Source organism: Eretmochelys imbricata, chromosome 15 (genome assembly GCF_965152235.1).
Source record: "Eretmochelys imbricata isolate rEreImb1 chromosome 15, rEreImb1.hap1, whole genome shotgun sequence".
In the NCBI taxonomy this organism is placed as follows: Eukaryota; Metazoa; Chordata; order Testudines; family Cheloniidae; genus Eretmochelys; species Eretmochelys imbricata.
In genome coordinates, this window is record NC_135586.1 from 25,780,523 (window position 1) to 25,804,458 (window position 23,936).

Here is a 23,936-nt window from a genome sequence, read left to right on the forward strand (position 1 = left end):
ATCTATATGGCCCCCCCAGCTGTTGTGCCAGACCCCCTCCCGGATTTTTCCATACCACATCCCAGAGAGGTGTCGTTATTCCCACTTGACAGACAGGGCACAGAAGCAAAAAGCGTTGAAGTGACTGGCCAAAAGCCCCACAGTGAGCGTGATTAGGATTGCTCTCATGTTGATGTAAATCAGGAATAACGCCATTACATTTTATGGGGGTAAATGAGAGGAGACTCAGAGCCACTAGGCTGTGGCAGAGCTGGAAATTTAACCCAGATCTCCTGAATCCCAGGCCATTGCCTTCACCTGAAAATCGTCCCTCCTACCATCAGCCTAGATCGTTGTTGCACCCGGTCCGTGTGTGTCCCTTTGGATGTGTAAATAGCCTGAAATCTACACATTCATCTTGGAGGGGTAAAACCCAGAAAATGAGAAGGGTTTTTCTCTGATTGTCTAGGCAGAGGGAGACTTGGCCTTGTGGTCTTAGCTTTCACATCCTACTCTTCCCTAAAACGGAATGAATTCTAGGAGTCCTATGCAGTCAGTTCCCATATTGTCTGGGGTTATACAGTATAGCATGCAAGTCCAGGAAGTGCTGGGCAATGTTGACCACTGCACTTGTGACAATAAACAGCCTAGGTGTTAATATTGTTTTGTATATAAAGTAACTGCGTCCGAGCCCTGTGATAAGGCATATACAGGGGAAGAGATTACAACAGTCTCATAGTTCTGAGATATGTGGGCTATTCCGATTTTGAAAGGAAATATTTATATGTCAGTTCTTGGACTTCTTGAAACTAGGTCCCTCACAACTCTCACCTAGGGTTAGGGGTTTAATTGAAAATCCTCGTGAGCTGATTCACTGTTTAAATCTAACTCCTATTTTGTATTTTCCTGTTGCTGGAGGCTAAGGAAGCACTGTAAAGAATAAAGCATTTGGACATTTTTTGTAGATGATAACTTCTTTAATTTGTGTACCTTCCGGGCTGCCTGTGTGGTGGTGTGGGGTAAATTAGATCAGACTTTTGTTGCTGGACCGGAAGAAGGGCGTGTGCAGCTGGTTAGTGAACTTCTCTCTTCTCTGTAACACTGCCCAAGTCGCCCAGGAGAAGGCGAGATGTGCATGGGAGAACAGGGCTCATTCCAGTCTTGACCTGCTGTGTAACTCTGCCAGGGCAACGTGCATGTTTGTTACACCTGTTTTCTCTACACTCCTAGTTTAACTCATTTTGCCTCTTTACAACAAGATCATCCCTGGATCCTACCGTGGCAGGGAAAGCAGATTGATTTCACGATGGACAAAGCAATCTGAACTTTCCCTTTGGGCCAGCTGCAGAAACATTTTCACCCCATGAAAAGGACATATAAAAATGGGGAGTGAAGGAAGCTTTCACTGGAGGATAAACACCAAGGTGAGGCCTTTTTGACCGGGGAGCCGCAGGCCCCAAGAGCTTGAAACAAGAGGAGTGCAGCCATGAGTTCTTCCTTCTCTCCTACTCTCTCCCACGGGGGAGTGGGTGCTGTTTCCGCACCCTCTGCCCTTGCTCCTGAAAGGAAGATTGGAGAGGGCTGTGAGTTGCCAGGTCGGCACAGAGGCACAGAAGGGTGGTTGGGGGTAGGGAGGTTGGTACAAAGGCCCTGAACACGGCATAGGTGCTTGCGTTGATTATGCCCACGGCCTGCTGCTCTGCTTTGCTTTTCACTTTAAATCAGCATCACCATTTCGTTCGTTCAGCCTAAAAGGAACAGAGTCTGGGCAACACTAGGGCCCTGGCAGCTGAACCCAGGCAGGAAGCTGGAAGGCCCTGGCTAGTGCAGGGTTAAAATTCAAGGGACGTAGCAGGAGGTCCCCAGCATTGATCCCCAGCCCTGCACCCTGTGTTTACAGCTCCAGCCAAGCTTGGCAGCTGTGGATCCCCAGGGGCACGTTACCCTCACCCTGCCCATCCACCCCTGCGCAGGGCTGGAGGCTGCAGCCAAGGGCTATGGCAGCAGGGTCCCCTGTGTAGCAACCCGTAGTGCAAACTGCAGGGTTGCCAACCCTCCAGGATTGTCCTGGAGTCTCCAGGAATCAAAGAGTGTCATGTGATGAAACCTCCAGGAACACGTCCAACCTAAACTGGCAACCCTAGTGCAAAGCCCTGTGTGGGGCAGAGGGGGGGCAGCCAGGAGGCGTAGGGCCAGGAGCCCACCAGGACTAGGCGGACGCATTTGCACAAGCCCCAGCTTGCAGCCCCGGCTCCTCCTGCGCTCAAGCAGCCGGTGCAAGCCAGGGGCCAGGGCAGGGTCCCTCCCCAAGGGCCCCAGATGCTCTAAGGTCAGGCCAGGCACGTGGCTGCAACCTGGGTGCGGTGCCTCCCTTCCAGCCCCCACCCTAGGACAACGACCAGCCCTCCCTCCCCCCAACCGGCTGCAGAGGTGGGAGGGTCCTGATGATGTCACGCGGACAGGCTCCTCCCACTTCCGACCTTGCCCTGCAGGTCTGAGGGCCGGGCGGCTCCGCAAGGATCCGAGCCGGGTAAGAGCCGCCGGGGCCCCGGGGGCAGCACGCGGCGCTGCAGCCTCCCTGGTCTGGGACTCTGTCTGCAGGGGCAGCTCGCTGTACCCGCCCCAAGGGGCGGGGGGGGGTGGCTGAGTTTGGGGCTCCCCCTCCCCCGGCTGCAAGAGGCTCAGAGTCTCGCTGCCGATTGCTGCAGGACCCGCAGGATGACGGGGTGTTTGGAGAGATCAAACCAGGCGGGCATCTGCGGGGCGGCTGCAGCATGCACTTAATGCCCTTTGCTCCAGGGCAACGGGGGACTCGACTCTGCCTGCGTCTGCTGGCGCAGATCGGAGCTCGGACGCCCTGGCCGCTGTCAGAATGAGAGGGTGGGAGGGTATCCCTGGGTCTGATCCTGCCCTCCTTTAATATGGTGCAAATCAGGGGTCACTCGAGTCCGGGTCAGGAGCCAGATCAGAATCGGGCGCCTTGTGCTTTCCCGTTTGCAATAAGTGCTGTGCATTGTGTAGCTTGTCAATTGTATTTATTTGGTCTGGTCCCCCTTCAGACACACCCCCTCTTCTCTCCCCCTCTTCCCCCCACGTTAACATTGCAACAAAACAATATAGGTAGACACCCGGCTCTGAGTTCACGGCATGGTGCTATAGTCATTATGGGCCACAGTGTGGTGTTTCAAAGGTTCATTTTTCTTCCTACAAATCTTCCAGTGAGTCTGTCGTTAGGGAGTATAAAGGGAGTAACAGCAACGATGACAGGTTTCAGAATAGCAGCCGTGTTAGTCTGTATCCGCAAAAAGAAAAGGAGGACTTGTGGCACCTTGGAGACTAACAAATTTATTTGAGCATAAGCTTTCGTGAGCTACAGCTCACTTTAATGACACCAGTACATTTAATTTCACATTTAGATAGTCTTCTACAACATTTTCTATAACTGTGAAATAACTTTATTAATGGAACATGAACTAGAATTATGATACTAAGCACCATTCTGGCTCTAGCCAAAACAAAATTCTGCAGAGGGCTCATTATAAAAGTCTATGTGATCAACAAACTTTCGTTTTAAACTAAAGAGTAACATAACTTATATTCCTTTCATTACAGTAACATCATAACAGTAGAGTTCCAAAACTGATGTGCAAGTCAAGACTGTTTTATTGAGACCTGTTTAATGTGGCATATCAAGCAATTCGTTTGTTACAATTGTTTTCCTCTTTTGATTTGGCTAAGCAAGGTCAAATAGACTGTAATTGGTTTCTAATTTCTATCACTTTAGCCAAAAGGCAAATGCCTTTTCCCTAATCTGCTATATATTCTCTTTTCTTTGAGTCTGATGAGACAGGGCACTTGTTAGAAATCATATTTATAAAACTCTGCATCACATGGAGTTTGTATGTGGCCAAAGGAATGGATGAGGGGATATGAAGGTTTTTAGCCTTAGGATTTGTCGCTGATTTGAAACAAGCACAGACTGTCACCAAAAGTCCTTATATCTGGATGGTTGTTCTAGTGTAGGGATAAGCAACCTTTGGAATGCGGCCCGTCAGGGAAATCCGCTGGCAGGCCAGGATGGTTTGTTTACCTGCAGCGTCTGCAGGTTTGGCCGATCGCAGCTCCCACTGGCCGCGGTTCGCCGTCCCAGATCAATGGGGGCCGCGGGAAGGGCGGCCAGCACATCCCTTAGCCCACACCGTTTCCCGCAGCTCCAATTGGCCTGAGACGGCAAACCGCAGCCAGTGGGAGCTGTGATCAGCCAAACCTGCGGACGCTGCTGGTAAACAAACCATCCCGGCCCGCCAGCAGATTTCCCTGGCGGGCCGTGTGCCAAAGGCTGCCGATCCCTGTTCTAGTGTCCCGTAGGAAATGAGATTGTGGGTCTCAGTCCAATTCCTCTAATTGTGAGGTGTCCTCATTACAGCTGGCACTAACTGGCACCCCTGAGGACACTCTCAACAGAAAGGCCGAGTGGCGCATGGAACCTGAATCCCCCCCATCCCCACCCCGCAGGGCTGGAGCACATTGGTGGGGCAGTGGGGAGGAGTTGGCATAGCTGCTGGATGGAGGCGCTGTCAATCCAACATCCTTGACAAGCACTGCAATTTGCTTGTTTTTGTTTTTTTTTAAACTGTCTCAGCGTAATAGGTGGTTTTAATGCACAGAAGCTGGGAAATCCACGGTAGTAGAGCCTCCAATGCAACTAACATCTAGGAGGGGGTGGGCAAACTTTTTTTTGGCCCAAGGGTCACATTGGGGGTGCGAAACTGTATGTAGGGCCGGGTAGGGAACGCTGTGCCTCCCCAAAGAGCCTGGGTCCCACCCCCTCCCACTTCCCGCCCCCCTCAGAACCTCTGACCCATCCAATGCTCCTTGTCCCCTGACCACCCCCATCCAACCCCCCCTTCTCCCTTTCTCCTGACTGCCCCGACCCCGTCCCTGCCCCCAGACAGGCCCCCCCCATGACTCCCACACCTGTCCAACCTGCCCTGCTCCCTGTCCCCTCACTGCCCCGACCCTATCCACACCCCCACCCCCAGAGAGGCCCCCCGCGACTCCCACGCCTATCCAAACCCCCCATCCCCTGACTGCCCCCCCCCCAGAACCTCTGCCCCATCCAACCACTCCCTGTCCCCTGACTGCCCCCCGGGACCCCTTGCCCCTTATCCAAACCCCCCCTCCACCCAAGCTGCTCAGAGCAGCAGAGCCCCAAAGCCCGCCACGCTGCCCGGCAGGATGGTCCCGCAGGCCATAGTTTGCCCACCTCTGCTCTAGGAGGATCTGGACATTCAGTCACTTTTGTTTATTTGAAATAGTATTTAAACTATCAAGGTTCCAACTACTGGAGCTGCACCCAGTACCTGTTACACAGGGAGTCCAGATGCTATTGGATGCCATAGATAATATGTCAGTCCAGTTCTATTCTGGAAGGTTATTTGGGACACAGGAGAGTCTGTGGCTGAGTTCCTAGTTAGAATCTTTAGTTTTGATTCTCCACTGGGTCCCAATCCTGCCGTGAAACAGCCACTCCAGCCCTGCTGCTGGACGCTTATGTCCTCAAGTTTTCACACACAGACCTTCATCCGCTTGCTTTCTTCTCCTTTGCTTGCCCTTGGTGCTGTCTTCTGTAGGAAGCCCTGCTGCAATTTGGGGTATAATGCAGATTTTAATGGTGGTGGAAAGACAAACAGCATTTACTGCTTTGCCCAGGAAAATAGAAGGAACATTTGTAAAGGAACTAGAAACCCTCCATTCTCCAGGGTTCACGCGTGTTGCAAGGTTGGCCTAACCTAAATGTCTCTATTGGGCTCCCTTTGAATTCCAGATCCTCCTCACTGGGGGTGGGGTGTGCTGGGGTGAGGTTTTGGATGGGTTCCAGCCTGAGAGGCTGATGATGCCAAGCTTGTGACAAAGGCCTTTGCCCTGGGGAGCTGAGCCAGGGAGATGGCCAGGATTGGAGAGAGCTGTAGGGGTCCTGAGACCAGCTAGCACCAAAAAGGGGCAAAGCCCAAACAGAGCAAGAGATCAATTAAGTGGAGCTGGTGCTGGGGTTACTCAGCTGTCAATGTCTGGGGGGGTTCAGAGCACTTCCCTGCAGATGGGGATCTGGCACCGGGGTATTTGGAAGTTGTTCTGCTCGTCCCAGCTCTTGCTGGTTGGATCGTTAGCGGTTCCTACAGGAACAGACCCTGCTAGCGGGCATGGGTCACTGCATGTGTAGTGGACAGCAATCTACAGATCGAATAAGTTAGGGGGAGATTTTCAAAGGCACAAAGGGCAGTTAGGTGCCCAACTCCCACTCACTGCCCCAGGAAGTTGGGTGCTTAATTCTCCCTTGTGCCTTTGAGAAAAATGCCCCCCTCAGTGCTTGTCTACCCAAGAAAATTGACCAACACAGCTAAAGCGGAGTAAGTGTTATTCCGGTCATTCATAACTATTCTGCTATAGCTCTGCCGATCAATTTCCACGGCTAGACAAGCTGTTAGAGAATTATTTTCTGAATAATAGATGAAGGTGATAAACCATGAGGTTGGCTGAGGCCTCTAGTACAAAGGCCCTGTCTGTTCCAAATGGGCATCAAAGGTCACAGGCACCTTTCATTAGAGGAAAGGTTTCCCCCAGCCTCTTTGGAACACAGAAGGGACCGCATTTCTGTGACCCCTGCAAGAGCTGCATAGGAGAAGGTTCTCACACAAATAATGCTTTCAGTGGTCTCAGTCAAGTCACTGATTACTCTAACCCAGGGCATGGCCATGCTACCTCTTGTGAGGCTCCTTATTCTACCCACCTGGTAAACAGCATTTACTCTTCATTATTTATTTGTGTTCTAGCCTCCACAGACCCCCATGGTGACCAGGGCCCCGTTGTGCTAGGCACGATACAAACACGTGGGAGGACATGTGCAATTTGAAATTCCTCATCTGCTGGCTGGTGATTGATCATTCCTGTTCTCTCCCTTGCACAGTGTTAGCTCTGGGCGCAGACTGGTGCAGAGCCTGCATTAGGATCAGGTAGGCACAAATTGGAGTCCTCGGCTCAAGAGAACTAGCTCCAATGGTGGTTAAGCTAGAAAGCCATTATGGTGCTTTTCCTGCAGATCCAGTAGGCGGAGCCAGATGGTTAATGAGAGATGGTTAGCATGGGCCAGAATTTCAAAAGAGCGGCGCTCCTATTTAGGCCCCTAATGAATGTTCTCTTTGAAATTCTGGCTATTGATTTAGGTGCCTACATGGGAGCTGCTGGATGCTGAGCTCTCCTGAAAATCGGACCCTGAATGTTTATTTTTGTGCAACAGCATGAGCCAATCCGTGTCTTTGGATCAATCGACTGCACCGGCACGAACAGGACCCGGGGAAAGTGCAGTGGCACACATTTGTGCAGTGAGATTTTAATAACGGACCCCGCATTCTTCGGAGTCCAATCAACTGAGTAATACACCCCTGAAGTGGCTGGTGCTGGTGCTGCCCAGAGCTAGCCCTGGGTTGTCGGTTACATGCAGTGACTTGTGTTAAATTAAACATGGCACCCTGTGCTTGGATAAATACACATTTTAAGACAGAGTATCCCCAACACCTACTTCTTGTTAATATCGCTCTGGCTTTGGGTTTCTCATTGCCCAGTCTTGGGGGAGAAGCCTCATTCTTCGATCTTATGCCCCATTTTGTATTACACAGCAGGGGAAAGTAATCTAATCTTCTTTCTAGTGTTTTTGAGACTGTGGAGTGTGTTCTTTATGGACAGTGGTGATTGACACTGCCTGCTCTCATGACTGTTTGAAATCCAATATTTCAGGCATTTGATTGCCTATTTTATTCCTTTGGAAAAAGGGTGAGAGAGGACTGGTTTGCCACCGTAGGATCGGTATTTTCAATAGAAAAGCTCCAACAGAAACTTCAAGGGTTTTGAAATTTGTTGCCTAAAAATGAATTTCATCTTAGCCTGGAAGGAATTGGGATTTAGCAACATTTTAGGCCACTTTTTAGATTTTAGACTGAAAAGTAAACATAGGGTTTGTGGCTCTTGAGACATTAGGTATTTTTGTTCTGTTGCTCCAGACTCCAAAGATTTTATGAACAGGCAACCTTAAGAGTAGATGGTGCTTAATAGCCACAACTTTCCTTCATCTCCAAACTTTCCTCAGAAAGGTACTGAGCTAATTCAGACCTAACCCAAGCCTGACCTCCAGTGGCCAGCTCCAGGGCATGTCACACACGCATTGGAGCACTGAGAATGAAGCTGTCCTGTTGGTCCTGGTCTCCAACTGCTAGGGAAGGACCGGTTCTGTCCCAGTGCTCCATCGCCATAGTAACAGACAGAGGCGTTGAAGTGAGCAGGTTGTTACTTTATTTGCCCTTTGAATTTTGTAAAGCATTGGTATGGTTTATAATGAAAATAGTAAGGACCTCTGGGGTCAGGAACATGCTGGCATTTAATGAGGGACTGTGTTTTCAGCCGGTGTATTAATTTAGATAGAGAATGAATGAGCCAAAGAGGTTAACATAACACAGTCACTGTTCAGTGTTAAACAGCGTTAAACAAAGTTCGGGGTTCAGTATAGAGAGACCTCAGCCTGATTAGCACCATGGCAAACATGCCATTACGTTTTTTAGCCTTTTATTAAAGATCTGGAAAAGCCGTTAAAGCATTTGAAATGTGAAGCATTCAGTAAGGCTTTCATTTTAACAACGTTGTTTGTTCCCTTTCCCTTTAGCTGGAGAGAGTTTTTAGAAGGAAAAGCCCCTCGCTTGACAGTCTCTTAGATGGTATCGAAGATGGTAAAAACTGGCCTTTTGGGAGAAAGAGAAGCAGTGAGTTGAGATGGGCTGATTGCTCTTAAAGTCCGATCCCATTTCATCCCAGGTGGTATCTGGGATTCAGCTGGAGCTGGCAGAAAGGAAGTCTTATTTGGGCCCCTCTTCTTTGCCCATTCCAGTCAGGACATCTCTCGGGATCAAGGCCAACAAGGACTGGGGTTCCAGGACATGGTGAGGGTGGCAGCCATGATGGTAAAGCTCACTCCAGTAGACACCATCTGTTCTTCTCTATTCCCCCCTTCCCTCTAAGTCTCTTTCTTGAAGGACCCCCAGAAGGAGTGGTGGGTGGAGTAGCCCAGCCCTTCATTATTTTGTCTACCAATTAGGTCTACTATTGGATATCCCAGTCTTGGCTCATTAATTTTTGGTTCCACATCTTCTGTCTTTACCAAGCATGATTTCAGTGGCATCACTGGATTCTATCAACATGGCCTTTTTGTTTAGACTAATTCAATCTTTTTGTCTCCCTTTCATACCTTTTTCCATTAACATTTGTTGTTATAAGTTACTGTGACATTTGATGACCTTTCACGTACTTTTCGTAGCTGAGCTCACAATTAGGATAAATTTGCAGGCCCGATGATCAGAACAGAGCACATGGCTTTCAGCATCACCAGCTATTCCTTGAAGGCGCTAATGTAGGTCCAGGCTTTAGGTTTTCTTTCTCTTGAAAGATTGCATTTGAACTATCTTTTTTGACTAGTTCATTTGCTGTCTATGAAAACTTAGTTTTGTCAGGATCTGACGGTTTTTGCAACCCGAACAGACAACAGGTTGGGGTCGTGCAGGACACTTGGAATGAAACTGATGTGGGGAGCAGAGGGACACCAGAACTAACCGGTTTATTTTCGTTGAGAAGTGCCAGGAGTAAACACAGCATCAGTAGTGTAGAGTAAAATAGACTTTTCGGGTGCTGCCTGGTTTGAATCTAATGTGCTATTAGCAACCAAGGGAAGGAAATATTTTTGGCCTGAGTGTCCACCTGTAAATGTGGATAATGTTCCAGACCCTCCTTTGGAAAGCAGGTGTGAGATAAAAAGCGTCAGAGAAGAGCTCGGTATTATTTATTCTTCTACTCGCCAGGAAATGCCCTGCTCATGGCTTAAATAGTCCACTGGGCTGCTGGCGCCCTCGGGCAGGTTTTCTACCTTTGCTTTTGTTGGCTGCTGCATTCCCGCTTGGACACACCTTACGCTTTCACACTGCCCTGGACAATAACCAGCCCTGGTGGCGCAAGCTGTCCCTTCAGTGTCTAGAAACTGGGGTCCATCCATCCATCTGTCTGATTTCTAGCCTCTGCCACCCACTTCTATCTCTTGCAGCAAATCCCCTCTTGAATCATATTAAAGAGCTCTTTTCGTGTGGGCACAAAGAACCAGCCCCCTCTCTCTCTTGCTGGCTCACAGTGGGGAGCTCGCAGCAGAGGCGTGGGGGAACGCTTCCTGTCGCACACCCACCATGTCTTTGGAGAGCTGAGGGTCACCTGGGTCTTAACTGCAGCCACTCTGGCTTCAGGGACCTGATCCATCCAAGAAACATGAATAAATATAGGTTCTGGGGGTAGGGATGGTGCATGTCAACTTGGAGCCTGTCCATCTTGATGGTTTCCTTTTACCACACAGTGCTCCTATGGAGGAAACGGAGAGGCATTGCAGAGACATTTCAAAACAATTTGTTTGACAACATGTTCTGGGGACCTCCTGGAACCTATTGTTAACACCGTGGTGCTGAGAATTGGGCTGGTCTGGCATTGAAGAGAGTAGCTGAAAACACACCGTGATGCGACCTGTAGCCTAGAAATAATTCTCGGCCCTAAAAATTGGAACAATGGGGTCAACCTGAAAAGCAGGATCAAACTCAGGCCTGCATGAAGGCATGTTGTACAGCTGTGGGCTCCCCTTCTGCCAGCACCTTGGGGTATCCTGATCTGGGAGGGGGAATTGGCCTCTGGGAAAACCAGAGCTCTCACATGAAACTAAACCACAGTGCTCCATAGCTCTTGGTCCCCATCTCTGCCATTTCATAAAGTCACTAATATTCTTGTGTTGTTCCTTTCCACATCCCAGGAAGGACTAACATGGAAGCTTTTACCTTGAACTAGGAGTTGCTCTACCTCAAACTGCAATCTACCTCGCCCCAGGGTCAGCTGAAGATGAGAGTCTGGAAGGCTGTGGCTACCACACTGGCATTCGCCAGCGTGGACGTGCTGGTGACCACGCTGCTGTACGCGCACAGCCATAGCGGCAAGGACATTGTCCAGGATCTGAAGCACTTCAACGTCTTTAATTCCATGTTGGACGTGTGGGGGGCATGTCTGTACAGGAGCTGCTTGCTGCTTGGCGCTGCCATTGGGGTTGCCAAGAACTCGACCTCTGGCCCCAAGCGCCTGAAAGCATCCCAGACCTTCATCACCTCGGTCTGCCTGCTGGTGGGCATTTATGCCCTGGTCAAACTGCTGCTCTACTCGGAGGTCAGGAAGATCATTAGGGACCCCTGGTTTTGGAGTTTGTTTGCATGGACGTATGTGTCGCTGGCTGCAACTTTCTGCCTGTGGCAGCTGCTGTCTTCTGTGACGTCCTCCAGAGAGGCCTTGGGGGTCAGTTCGGAGTCCCGGGCGGAAGCAGAGGAGATATGTGACCCCAGCCCTGTTCCTGCGTCAGGAGCCACTATCCATAAGCTGCTGTCTTACACCAAACCAGATGCTCTCTTCCTCGGAATAGCCACTTTCTTCCTCCTGGTTGCTGCTTTGGGTGGGTGAACAGAGTTTAAAGGGACATTGCCAAGATCAAAATTCCATATTTTCTATTAATATCAGTTCTATAAAAATCCGACCTGTTCACCCTGATGAAATCTAAATATTTGGCTTAAACAACCTTTTCATCTTGGTCTCATGCCTAGATTATCAAGGCCAGAAACACCTTCAAAGATATTACTGTTCCCAGAAACCAGTTAAACTCCACTGCTAACTTTTGCTTTACCCAATAGCTCTGTGTTTGAAACCCTGTCTCTTGTTCTAATCCACCTTCTCTTATGCTTCTGCCATACAGGGGAAACATTCCTTCCTTATTACACTGGCTTGGCGATTGATGGCATAGTCATCCAAAAAAGCATGGATCAGTTTTCCACTGCAGTGGTGATTATGTCGCTTCTTGCTATAGGAAGGTAACTGCAATAGACAGAGAGATTATTTGTGCCTCAGTTATAAGAAGTTTATTATGTTGAGGTTTAAACCTTCTTCCATAGTATTGTCCTGAACTGGCTAGTGTTTATATGAACCTCTGCTCGATGGATTAGGAACTGCTCAGCTGTGTGTTGCAGGTGGGAAGCTGCTAACAGCAGTTCTCCTTTATCTCAGGTGGCGGGGATGTGTCCTTGTGGACCCATAAGATGTAGGTAATCCCTGCTCTTGCTGCGCAGTTGTGAGTGCCCACAGTGTGGCAGCAGAATGACAACTGTGAAGCCTTAGATGGCCATGACTTTGTTACAATATTTACAGACTCAAGAGGGAGTAGGGAAAGAAACATCTTAAACACTTGGTTTAGTTTTATCTTTCAAACATCCTTGCAGAGGACGAGGAGATTCAGAGGCAAGGCTTTGGCCCATCCCTGACTCTTCCCTGGTGGCAGCTGCACAAAATAGGCAGTTGCAGTTTGCAGAGGGACCAGATGTCATGCCAATGTGTAGGTTAGTTTTGGTTAACACAGCTTTGCGGCCCTAAGTCACTTGGAGTTCAGAGGTGAATGAGCCCCGGATTGAATGGCCATGTGCATCCCTGCTTGCCAGTAGAAATGACATGGAGTTTTTCATGGTTTCCATCTGAAACTGTGAAAGGGGCCAGGGCTCAACTGAAAGGTTTTTTGTTTTGTTTTTTGCTTTGTTTAAGATTAGTTTCTACCAGAACCAGGTTAAATCGGCCTGATTCTGGATTTTGTAACAAAAATTTCTCTTGTTTCTACTCCTGACACTTGGGTGTTGCCTAAAACAGGATGCACAGTGTTCATATACAGTGGAAGCCTTGTCTAGTACTGATAGCACACACCTGAGACTCTGCCATTGACTTGGCCATGCCACTTTCACACTTGTGTGTCAGTTTTCCCGATCTGTAAAGTGGGGATAATGAGATCCATCTCTGGGGTTGAGGGGTGTTGTCAGGCTAAATTAGTTGTCTCAGCAGCTCTTTGAGATCCTGGGATGAAAGGCACTGTCAGTACAAAGTGTTATCATTGGCCCCTGTTTCGATATATTTGTCTGGGGTGTGATGGGGCTTGTATGTTGTGCTAAGGAGTGGATTTTGTGCACACTGTTATATAACGTCTCTTATCTGCAATTAGCTCATTTGCCGCAGGTATCCGGGGTGGCGTTTTTACGCTCATATTTGCCAGGCTGAATATTCGACTCCGCAACTGCCTCTTCAAGTCGCTGGTCGCTCAGGAGACAAGTTTCTTTGATGAGAATCGCACAGGTTGGTATCTCTCCATCCATGAGATCAGTTCCTCTTTCAGCGGTCCAGCCTCATCCTCGCATGGTGATGGTCTCTGGGAGGCAAGTGTGCTTGGGACGCCACATTCCCTCTGTGTCTCAAGATATGAGAATACCATTTGAGTAAGTGATTGACCTGCAACACTAACGCGCTGATTTCCAAGTACCTACTAACAGTGTCTGTCAGATCACAGCCTAAGGGAAATCTGTATAAATCCTGCAATCTAAAGTGAACGGAGGTGCTTGGTTGCTCCTGCTGGAAATCAGAGTCCCCAGTTTATCCATATAATGGGTACAACATGGGCAGTGCAAGGGTCACATGGGTGATCAGTAGGGACAGAACCCAGGATCAGCAGCACCAATTCACAGGCCTCCACCATTTGAGATGAAGGAGCAACCCCATTAGCTGGTATCAGTCTCTTACCCTCTGGACTAGCCAGCTGAAGGAGATACAACTCACTTAACCAGTGTGTTACCCAGACTTCCCTCTGACCACTCTACCCTACATGTGCCTCAACCCTGGCCTGGCAGAACCATGTCTAGGTGGGGAGAGGGGACTTCACAAGCTTTTCAGTCTTGATCTCTTAGCTGGGAATGCCAGCAGGGCTCTCCAGCTGTGACTATGGTTCTATGTCAGCTGTTGACTGGACTGAGCCCACTAGCTCGCTTCATGAAAGCCTCCAAATAGCTGTCAAAGGGTTAAAACTTTAGGTTGCTACTGACCTGAGCTGGATTAGAACTGTAGGTATGTTTAGCAGCTGGCACGCATCCTACGTACACCTGTACCTAGCAATGTGCCTCGGCCCTGGCTTGCGGGATGTGAGGGTGGTTCTGTCGACATGGCCCATTCAGTACTTGGGCTCTGCTGAGATTGCCAGCAAGGATCCTGATTGTGGTAGTAGATTTTGTGGTGTTCTCACCTTGACTGAGACCTGCCAAACTCATTTCACGCCCCCCACTGAACTGCCAGCGAGTGGTAACAGCTTCCAGTCACTCCTGACGTGGGTTGGATTTGAACTGGGAGCCTAGATCTGAAAGGTTCTATGACCCATCCATGAATGGCTGCATCCCCTTAGCCCCTGATCTGTGTACATTTCATTCTTGCTTCCCCATGACCCTCCAGTTTGGCTCATGGCACGTGCAATCACTACCTGCCTGTGCTGGTATGGCGGTGGGGGCTGTGATTCCTGAAGCACTGATGGATCGGAGCTCTTCCCCACTCCCCTTTGCCTTGCAGGGGACATCATCTCCCGGCTGACCTCGGACACAACGATTGTGAGCAACCTAGTTTCCCAGAACATTAACATCTTCCTGCGCAATGTGGTGAAGGCGACGGGCGTGATTGTCTTCATGTTCAGCCTTTCCTGGCAGCTCTCTCTGGTGACCTTCATGGGCTTCCCCATCATCATGCTGGTGTCTGACCTCTACGGGAAATATTACAAGGTAAGGCAGATTGCTTGCGTCTTTAATTTAGGCCGAGTCCCTCTATCTCCCCCACAAAGCAGGGCACTTCCGTGGGCCAAGTGACCTCTCAGAGCAAGGCTGGGATCTAGCTGTGGGCTGCTTCTCACGGAGTTTGGGGGTGAGCGGTGAGTGAACTGTCTCCCCTCGAGTCCTGCTGCCATGGGAAGAGATCAGGCCAGCCTGTGAGTTGTGGTGGCAGCACAGGACCCAAACACTCCTTTGGTTTGCTTGTGCCTAAGACCTGCTTTGGCTCCGAGGAGTCAGGATGGCTCAGTGGCATTCAGGGAAGGATGCCAGATACATCAGGGACTCTGTATATGAGCAGGGGAGGGTGCAATCTGTGCTGTTGTACTGCCCCCTGCTGGCTGTCCAGAGAGCAACATTGGCTGTAGCTCTTGAGCACCCAGAGTGATCATCTAGAATACTGTGGGTTCCAAAGTAAGTGGTGAGGACTTCTTTAGGGTACTGTTGCACCACAAGCTTTCCCCCGGCCAGTTCCCAATCTCTGTTCCCTGTTCCTCTCTCCTTTCTGCCTGAAGTGGCCAGTAATCAGTTCTGCAGGTCCACCAAGACAGGGAGTGTAACCAGGCCAGCGGTCTTTCCCTTCATTTGCTGCTGACGTGGAAAGAGTGGGCTAGAACTAGCAGTTAATACAAATCCCCCACCATGAGCTTTAGCTGTTAACAGCCCCCTGATCCATCAGTCTAATTGTGGCTGGCCCTCACCCTCCACTTTCTGTAATGAGTCACTTTTGTAAGCTTAAACGAACAGTATTTGCTCAGTATTCAAAAGACCTTCTGTCTTCATGCTGGATTTCTCTGTTAGCCAATCTAAGGGAGTTACAGGCTCTCTAGTAACATGATCATGGGGATATCAAAGGAACGTGTTCTTTACGGGGAAAGGTGTCTGTCTGTCTGTCTGTCTAATTCATTCTCTCCCCCGCCCCCATATGTGTGTGTGCAATACACAGTACTATGTGACCTTTGCTTTCTCTATTCCTATCCCTCTTTAGTGCCAATGTGAGCTCTGTTAGTCTGTGGAATCCCCATTGCTTGGGACTTTTAGAAAAAGGACAAAACCACAGAAAATGTACAGCAGGGAGGAATCCTGCCCTGGTCCCCAAGGGGGGGGCTGGGGTGATCTAATACAGCTTCTCCTCTGAATCTACAGCTCTGCCAGCTCCATTGTCAGAACCTGTAATACCAGTTGGGGCCTGTGCGCACCTGGCTGAGTCTCATTGCTCACGAGGAGCCTCCCTCATATTGCACTGCTCTCTCTGAAGTGACATGCCCGCTCCTCCGTTGGGTGGAGCACGTGAATCCGTACAGCCCGTGGGCTGTGGGCTGTGCTTTTAGAGCTTTCTCGCTCTCAACCTCAGTGCCATGGGGCAAATCCTGCCTGTGTGCATAGTGCCGCCCACGTGACACGCACATGCTGGCATGCTGTAAAAGCAGAGGCGCTGTGCCTGGATTCTGGCCAGCTGTGGTTCCCCTGTACAGATTCTCCGCCCTCTCCCCAGGCTTGTTCTTGCTAGGAGTGTGTAATTGGCAAGTGGGGGAAGTTTGCATGTTGCCATTGCTTGCTCAGAGTGTGCATATGCACAGACACCAGATTGTGACCCCCCAGTCCTAGGTTCTGACCTGGTGAACCCCTTTGTGGCTTCTGTCACAGGCACCTGCTGGCTGTCCCAATGTGCTTAGAGATCCCAGCAGTACAGGGACTTGTGTTCATTTCCTGGCTCTGCCGCAGACTTCCTGTGCGACTTTGGAAAAGTCACTTTGTCTCTCAGTGCTTCAGTTCCTCATCTGTAACATGGGGATAATAGCACATCCTGTCTCCTCCTTTTGTCTGTCTTCTCTATTTACACGGTAAGCTCTTTGGGATAGGAACTCTCTTTTACTCTGTGTGTGTGGGTGTACATACATACAGTGCCTAGCACAATGGGCCCGGGTCTTGACTTTGAGCTCTAAATGCTATCATCATACACAAAGAATAATAATGATTGGCCCAGAGCCACTGAAGGAGTCTGTCAGACCAAGTGTCAGGACTCCGGTTCTCAGTCCTGTCCTCCCACAACCCCTCTACGGGATTCAGTCCTCTAGGCCAGTGCTACTCAAAGTGGTGGTCCACGGACCGGTGCCAGTCCGTGAGCCATTGGCTGCTGGTCTGCACACAGACACATTAGGAAAAAAAATATGCCGGTCCCCCACATCAGATAGCTTGAGAAGCACTGCTCTAGGCTGGCATACCAGTCCAGGGACAAAGGGACAGTGAAATGAGCAATGGTCTCTAAATCCCTTTCCATCGGGTGTGCGGTATGTCCTCTGTGGGGGAGCACGATGAAATGGAACAATAGCGCCCTCTGGTAAATACAGTCCTGCTTTCCCTTCCCGCCTGTCCTTTGTTCACTGCAGAAGCTCTCCAAGGAGGTTCAGGATGCTTTGGCGAAGGCCAACAACACAGCAGAAGAAACCATTTCGGCCATGAAGACTGTGCGCAGCTTTGCAAGTGAGGACATGGAAGCAAATGTCTATTGGGAAAAACTGCGGCAAGTGTACAAACTGAACAAAAAGGAAGCCCTGGCCTATACGTACTATGTGTGGTCCAGTGGGGTATGTGCCTTGTTTCTATTAGCCACCTGTTCTCACGGTGATGATTCTGAGGGCAGGGAGGGGTTATGTTCTGATACTGCTTATTCTCTGCTGTATGAACTTTGTAATATATTGTACATAAAAGTTTGGGGTCGGGGTGTTAACAAAAGACACAAATGTTAAGGTCTGCTCACAATCCCCTATTCTTTATGGCAGGTTTCAGAGTAACAGCCGTGTTAGTCTGTATTCGCAAAAAGAAAAGGAGTACTTGTGGCACCTTAGAGACTAACCAATTTATTTGAGCATGAGCTTTAGTCTGCTGCAGTTTCCACGGAATGCATCCGATGAAGTGAGCTGTAGCTCACGAAAGCTCATGCTCAAATAAATTGGTTAGTCTCTAAGGTGCCACAAGTCCTCCTTTTCTTTCTCCAAACAAAGATACATTTCTGTTAAGGATTTTGAATAGTGTCATCCAACAAGCAGTTTCCTGCAGTAAGCAGCACTCTAATTAAGATCAGTCAAGGGCATTGGAAGCACTTTGTGCACACGTTACTGCATTACGTTCTTAGGCCAGCTAGTTTTTGGTATCCCAAACTATAAAACAATGTTTATGAGATTCGATCTGCTGCTCAGAAACTGACAAAACCGTTTTCAGTGTAGTTGCTTTTTTGAAAGGCACTTTGTTGCCAGTCAAGCCTAGATTTCAGGGCTTCTACTGGTAACCAAAGTAGTGCAAAATCTTCACACACAAATGACCTGGTTCCACTAAATTTCCTTTGTTGAAAGGTTTGTGAATCTGGTGAGCCAACTCTGGGGTGACTCATGGCATTCTACCAAAGTCCTGCAAGATTTGTGGTTTCTCATAGTTTGGATGCAAAACTAGGACTAGACCATTTTGAATTTGAGTTTTTGGGATCGTCCAAAGCAAAGCTCCCAGCATGGACCTGTGGTGGCTCAGGAAATTGAGAAGACCTGTCCAAACTGAAACTGACAAATTTAGCACAGCTCTAACAACCTCTTTCTCAGGGAAGTGCAGAGCCCTGAACTCCATCTTGGCAGATGAATAAAGGAGGAATTTGTTTTCATTATGTTTGGCTTGTAGAATGGATTTATTCGTGGCTTTGTAGTCGACCGCTTTCACTGGCTAACTCTTACCTCTTAGCCACTGGAAGAGTAGATGAGTCAGGTTTCCTGTGTTCCATATTCCACACTCTGCTACTAACTCATGTGACTTTGGGCAAATCATTGAGCCTTGCCCCCCTGAGAACCTGGACTGACGAGTGCTATATAAATGCAAAGCACTTCTATTTTTCAGTTCTCTTTCAAGGGTCTGATCCAACTCCCACTGAAGTCAGTGGAAAAACTCCTTTGACATCAAGTAAGAGTTGGATCAGGCTTTAAGGCAGCACTTCTTAGCAGACGCGCAACATGCCTCAGGTGGCACATGACCAGGATTCATCACTGAAATACACTTAAGTAATTCCATTGTGATTTATAACTCAGTCTAGCATATTAGGCCCCAGGCCAGAGCTCCATGTACATTTCAGTGCCAATGTTTGCTCTGAACTTCACATGTACTTTCTGGATTTCAGGGTTGACCTTAAGTACCCTTGAAACGAACAGCTGCAGGGTGGAACCAGGGGCACATGGGGTACTAGTGTGTTACTCGTTAATTTCCATATACTCCATCCTCTCATCTGTCCCCTTAATGTAAACTACTGCTGACCCTGCCTATGCTCCTAAGTGGTTTTTATGTATTTATTTATTCTTTAACCACATGCAGGCAGATTTCTGGTCGTAGGGCTTCCTCTGCTTGGATGCCAGTAATGTTAATAACAGCTTTGCCTACCAGGGGCATAGCGAAAATGGGCTTCTCCTGGCATCTTCAGTTTGAAGTGGAAAGCTAGCATTTTTGGCTAGGTGAAAACTCTGATAAAATGTTCCCTTTTAGTCCCAAATGGGACATTTCATCTGCTCAGGGAAACCCGTTCTAAGGCGAGTCATGTTTAGTTTAGTTCAGTTCTTTGTTTTAATTGTTTCGGTCTTAAAAAGAAAAGGCGTACTAGTGGCACCTTAGAGACAAACCAATTTGTTTTTGGTCTTGTTATTACATAGTCCTGCCTTGAGTGCAGGGGACTGGACTAGACTTCTTGAGGTCCCTTCTAGTCCTACACTTCTGTGATTTATACACTTCTGCACTAACTTGGGGACAGAGAGGTGCTGAACCACTGCAGCTCCCAGGGAGGTTAATGGGATCTGTAAACTGTTATTTCTTGTTGTTGAATTAGTATCCCAGCAGTGCCTAGAGGTCCCAGCTGGGATCAAGGTTGAATTGTAGTTGGCACTGGCCACTCACTGAGTGAGAGTTTGCAATCTCAATAGACAAGACAAAGGGTGGTATAAAGAGATAAGCAAAAGACTGGAGACCGAGTCACAGGGAGATTGAAGGGAGTTGCCCATGGTCACACAGGGAGTCTATGGCAGAGACAGGAACTGAACTTGGATCTCCTGAGTCCTCGGACAGTGTTTTCACTACAAGATCATGCTTCCTTCCATTGCTTGGGGCTTTTCAGAATCAGAGCTTTTAATTACAGCCCGTTGCTTGAGGAAACATGCTACCGAATTAAAGAAGAGTACCCCTTCAAATGCCCATGATCCTTGAGGAAGTTTGGACTGGGATCTGAAAGTTATGCTTCAGGCATATCTCTTTAGCCCACGCTCTCTTGCATATATTCATCCCTAAACTCAGTTCATCCCGTTTTAATTTTCCATACAAATCAATTGTTTAGATGTTACATGTTTTTCGCAATATCTGACATAACACCACAGTCCTGCAGCATGGTTCATCTCTCCTTGCCCCTTGCAGTACATTTCAGATCGAATTAGAGGCAGCCCAGAATCCCAAATCCCAAACCCTTCATGTTTCAAGAGATGAGCAGAGCATTTGGCTTTGAATTCCCAGATCTGAATCCCGCTTCTGGGTTGGATCCTATATCAGAAAGGCCCTGCTGACAGTATCCATTATGGTATCTTGAGATTTTGGGGCTGTCCAATCCAAACCCTGGCACTGATTCAACCCCCACCCTGAAGTCTAACATAATCCAAAGACAAACTGCATAAGAACAGCCATACTGGGTCAGACCAAAGGTCCATCTAGCCCCACATCCTCTCTTCCGACAGTGGCCAATTCCAGGTGCCCTAGAGGGAATGAACAGAACAGGTAATCGTCAAGTGATCCATCCCCTGTAGCCCATTCCCAGCTTCTGGCAAAACAAGGCTAAGGACACCATCCCTGCCCATCCTGGCTAATAGCCATTGATGGACCTATCCTCCATGAATTTATCTAGTTCTTTTTTGAACCTGTTTATAGTCTTGGCCTTCACAACATCCTCTGGCAAAGAGTTCCACAGACTGACTGTGCGTTGTGTGAATAAATACTTCCTTTTGTTTGTTTTAAACCTGCTACCTATTAATTTCATTTGGTGACCCCCTAGTTCTCAACCCTCCTCTAGTTCAGATCTCTTTTTAAATCAGACTTAATTTCCACTGCTCTGACCATCTCCTGAGCATCAGATGCTTTATGGTTGAGCCTTTCAGAGTAGCACAGGGGGATTAAACACATCTTCCATGAATCTTAATGAAAGAGATGAGTCAGAAATCCCATAGATCAACCTGGGCTTCTAAACTATTTTGTTCCTCCAACATCAGTGTCCCTTCTTTGAGTTTACAATCTATTGCACAACCTCAAGCACCCCGTTGGGACACTCCAGTAATAAAGCTTACACTGGTGAATTCTGGATAGCTGTGTGAATGAATAAACATGAGCCCGAGAAACAACCAGCGTTGTCTGTTTATGTGTCTGTGCTTGATTTCAGCTGACTCTTCTTGTGGTGCAAGTCAGTATCCTTTACTATGGTGGCCATCTGGTGATCTCTGGGCAAATGACCAGCGGAAACCTGATATCTTTTATTATCTATGAATTTGTCTTGGGAGATTGCATGGAGGTGAGTGTGGTTTATCCATGCACCAGGTTTTTTTCACATCCCAGGCTAGATAGCTGTGGAAGGGGAAGTAGAAGTGTTTTGTTTTTCTCTAGGTCACCATCGTCATAGTATTTTATCACCTCCCAGGTATTTAAAAATGGAAACAATGACAATCACTCTTTATTTCTCCTCCTCCGCTCCTGATAGGAGTAATAGCTGGTTCAGAGTATAGGGTTTTGCTGTGTGTGGAGGGGTGTTATAGGAAAGTTATGTAGGCTATGTCTACACTACAGTCAGGATCAACGCTCTGAGATCAATCCACCAGCGGTCGATTTAGCAGGTCTAGTGAAGACCCGCCAAATCGCCAGCAGATCGCTCTCCAGTCGACCCCTGTACTCTACCCCCGAGGAGAAGAGTAAGGTAAGTTGACAGGAGAGTTTCTTCCATTGACCTCCTGTGGTATAGACCCCATGGGAACTCGACCTAAGATACGTCAACTCCAGCTACATTATTCACGTAGCTGGAGTTGCATAGCGTAAGTCGACTTACTGCGGTAGTGTAGACATAGCTGTAAATAGAAATTAGTTTTGCATTTAGTTCTGAAAGCGGGTAGGTTCATGGTCACTCTTGTCTCCTTAAAAAGCTCTTTCGATTTGGAAGGGCCAGATTTGGGTATGACTCACATCGAGTAATAACACAAGAGAATCAGGCCCTAGATGACGCTGAGTGCCGGGTCCTTAGCTGGTGTGAATCAGCTCCAAAGACTCCAATGAGGCTGTGCCATTTTACGCCAGCTGAGGATTTGCCTCTGGTTGCTTTTGTTATTCCTACGAGTTTCCTGGCCTCTTCTGCCACCGTACCAGCTGGCACTAGCTCCTGCAGGACGTCCTTCGAATTAGACGTGGGACTTTGCCTCCAGGTCCGATTGCCCCCGGTGTGACAATGAGCTGGGGAGGCAGCCTCGCTCAGCGAACAGCGCGGGGTGGGGAGAACCACATTCTTCTCTCAAAATAATAGAAGTCACTCATCTGCTGATGAGACAGCCGGCTGCAGGAAGTGGAGCGGAAAGCTGTCCATTGCTTGAAGGACAGAGTCTTGGATGTCTTCCGGGCAAGCTTTCCTGCAGGAAGGATGAAAGGGTTTGGAGGCTGCTTGTTACATTTCAGGGCCCATTAAAAGCTTAGTGGGATTCTTTTATTTAATTGGTTATAAACGGCTAAATTGGCAGTGAGTTAGTGAGATGGGATTCTGTCCGGGAGAGCCCTGGGATTGCCGAGCCTGCACAAGTCTGCTGTTGTCTTGTCTCATTAGCTCAGCTAATCCAGGCAGAAATGATCAGCTCCAAACTTCCTCCTAGCCTGGTGCGATCACCTAGGTGCTCCAGCCTCCCCTGGAATGAAGAACAGCACATGTGGCAGTAGCCATCTGTTCATAGGACTGCAGGATCCAGTGCTGCTTCCAGCCTGCTTTCCTCTTTATGGGATGCCTGTTCCTTGCACTGTCTGTTCTGAAACTTTGGGCTTGGTGCTGGAGGCTGAAGAGTATCTGAGTTGTTTTACTCTAACTGACCTCACCGTCTGCTGCATAGTAGACCTGGGTTTGGGAGTGGGCTTTGGGTTCCCATTGGGGCGCTGATGAAATACATTTCAGAGGCGGGAGGGGTTGCCCCATATTCATAGGATTGCTGCAGAATCCGGGTGTTATGGGAACTGCTTGTCTTGGTTGCATGGAAAACGACAGGAGGGTTTCAATCCATGTTTGGGTGATTTGTTTTCGGGGAGACCCCTCCCTGCATTCCATTTTTCTTCCACTGTCACACGCACACCTTCTACAACCTCCATAACCATCATTCCACCATTGCACGCTTCTGTGTAATGAATGTTGGACCAAATCCTGAAATCGCAGGTGTATACAGTGTATGTTAGACCAGCAGTCAGTGCTGCTGCAAGCATCTGCCAGAGAGGGGTCACTGAAAAGCTACGTCAGGTATTGGTGGGAGGGGAGATAGACCCTTTCACACCTGACCCACCCTTTTGTGGCTCTGCATACGGTACTACGTTCATGTCATTCCCTGGGAGTTTGGGCTTAGCTGCCGCCCTGTCATCTGGGAAGTGTCTTTCTATTGCAATGTATGACCATGTAGTGCATGTTTATTTCATTTACAAGAGAGTGATATATTTTAATGATCATTATTTCTCTCTCTACTAAGCTCTGACACATGGAGATGTGTAACCTAGGCCTGTTTTGTGTTTCTATTTAGTCTGTTGGTTCCGTCTACAGCGGATTAATGCAGGGAGTAGGAGCTGCTGAGAAAGTGTTTGAGTTTATAGATCGCAAGCCGACGATGGTGAACGATGGAACCCTGGCACCAGACCATGTGGAGGGTAAAGTGGAGTTCAGAAATGTTACTTTTTCCTATGCTACCCGATCTGCAACACAGGTCCTACAGGTGAGGGTCTTGGCACGTGTTCAGCATTCCCTTCCTGAATACACAGCACTATAGGAATAGGTTAAGTGCAATATTTCTCCAGCAGGTCAATTACTAACTAGTTGCAGACTGTGGCATAATCAATGAATCATAGAAATGGAGGACTGGAGGGGACCTTAAGGGGTCATCTAGTCCA

The 23,936-nt window shown here is 48.5% G+C and overlaps 1 protein-coding gene across 4 annotated transcripts in view; it reads left to right on the forward strand.

Moving 5' to 3' along the window:
* The first annotated feature begins 2,473 nt into the window (after nucleotides 1-2,473).
* Nucleotides 2,474-23,936, forward strand: part of ABCB9 (ATP binding cassette subfamily B member 9) — a 34,073-nt gene continuing 12,610 nt past the window's right edge. For 3 of the 4 annotated variants that reach the window (XM_077835096.1, XM_077835099.1, XM_077835098.1), the window contains exons 1-9: nucleotides 7,037-7,361; nucleotides 8,693-8,789; nucleotides 10,862-11,545; nucleotides 11,843-11,957; nucleotides 13,127-13,257; nucleotides 14,512-14,717; nucleotides 17,153-17,350; nucleotides 21,205-21,333; nucleotides 23,573-23,761. In XM_077835096.1, the coding sequence (XP_077691222.1) occupies nucleotides 10,948-11,545; nucleotides 11,843-11,957; nucleotides 13,127-13,257; nucleotides 14,512-14,717; nucleotides 17,153-17,350; nucleotides 21,205-21,333; nucleotides 23,573-23,761 (1,566 nt within the window). In that variant the 5' untranslated portion in view covers nucleotides 7,037-7,361; nucleotides 8,693-8,789; nucleotides 10,862-10,947. Of the gene's footprint in view, nucleotides 2,510-7,036; nucleotides 7,362-8,692; nucleotides 8,790-10,861; nucleotides 11,546-11,842; nucleotides 11,958-13,126; nucleotides 13,258-14,511; nucleotides 14,718-17,152; nucleotides 17,351-21,204; nucleotides 21,334-23,572; nucleotides 23,762-23,936 lie in introns of those variants that run through there. The other variant, XM_077835097.1, reaches the window with a different exon arrangement.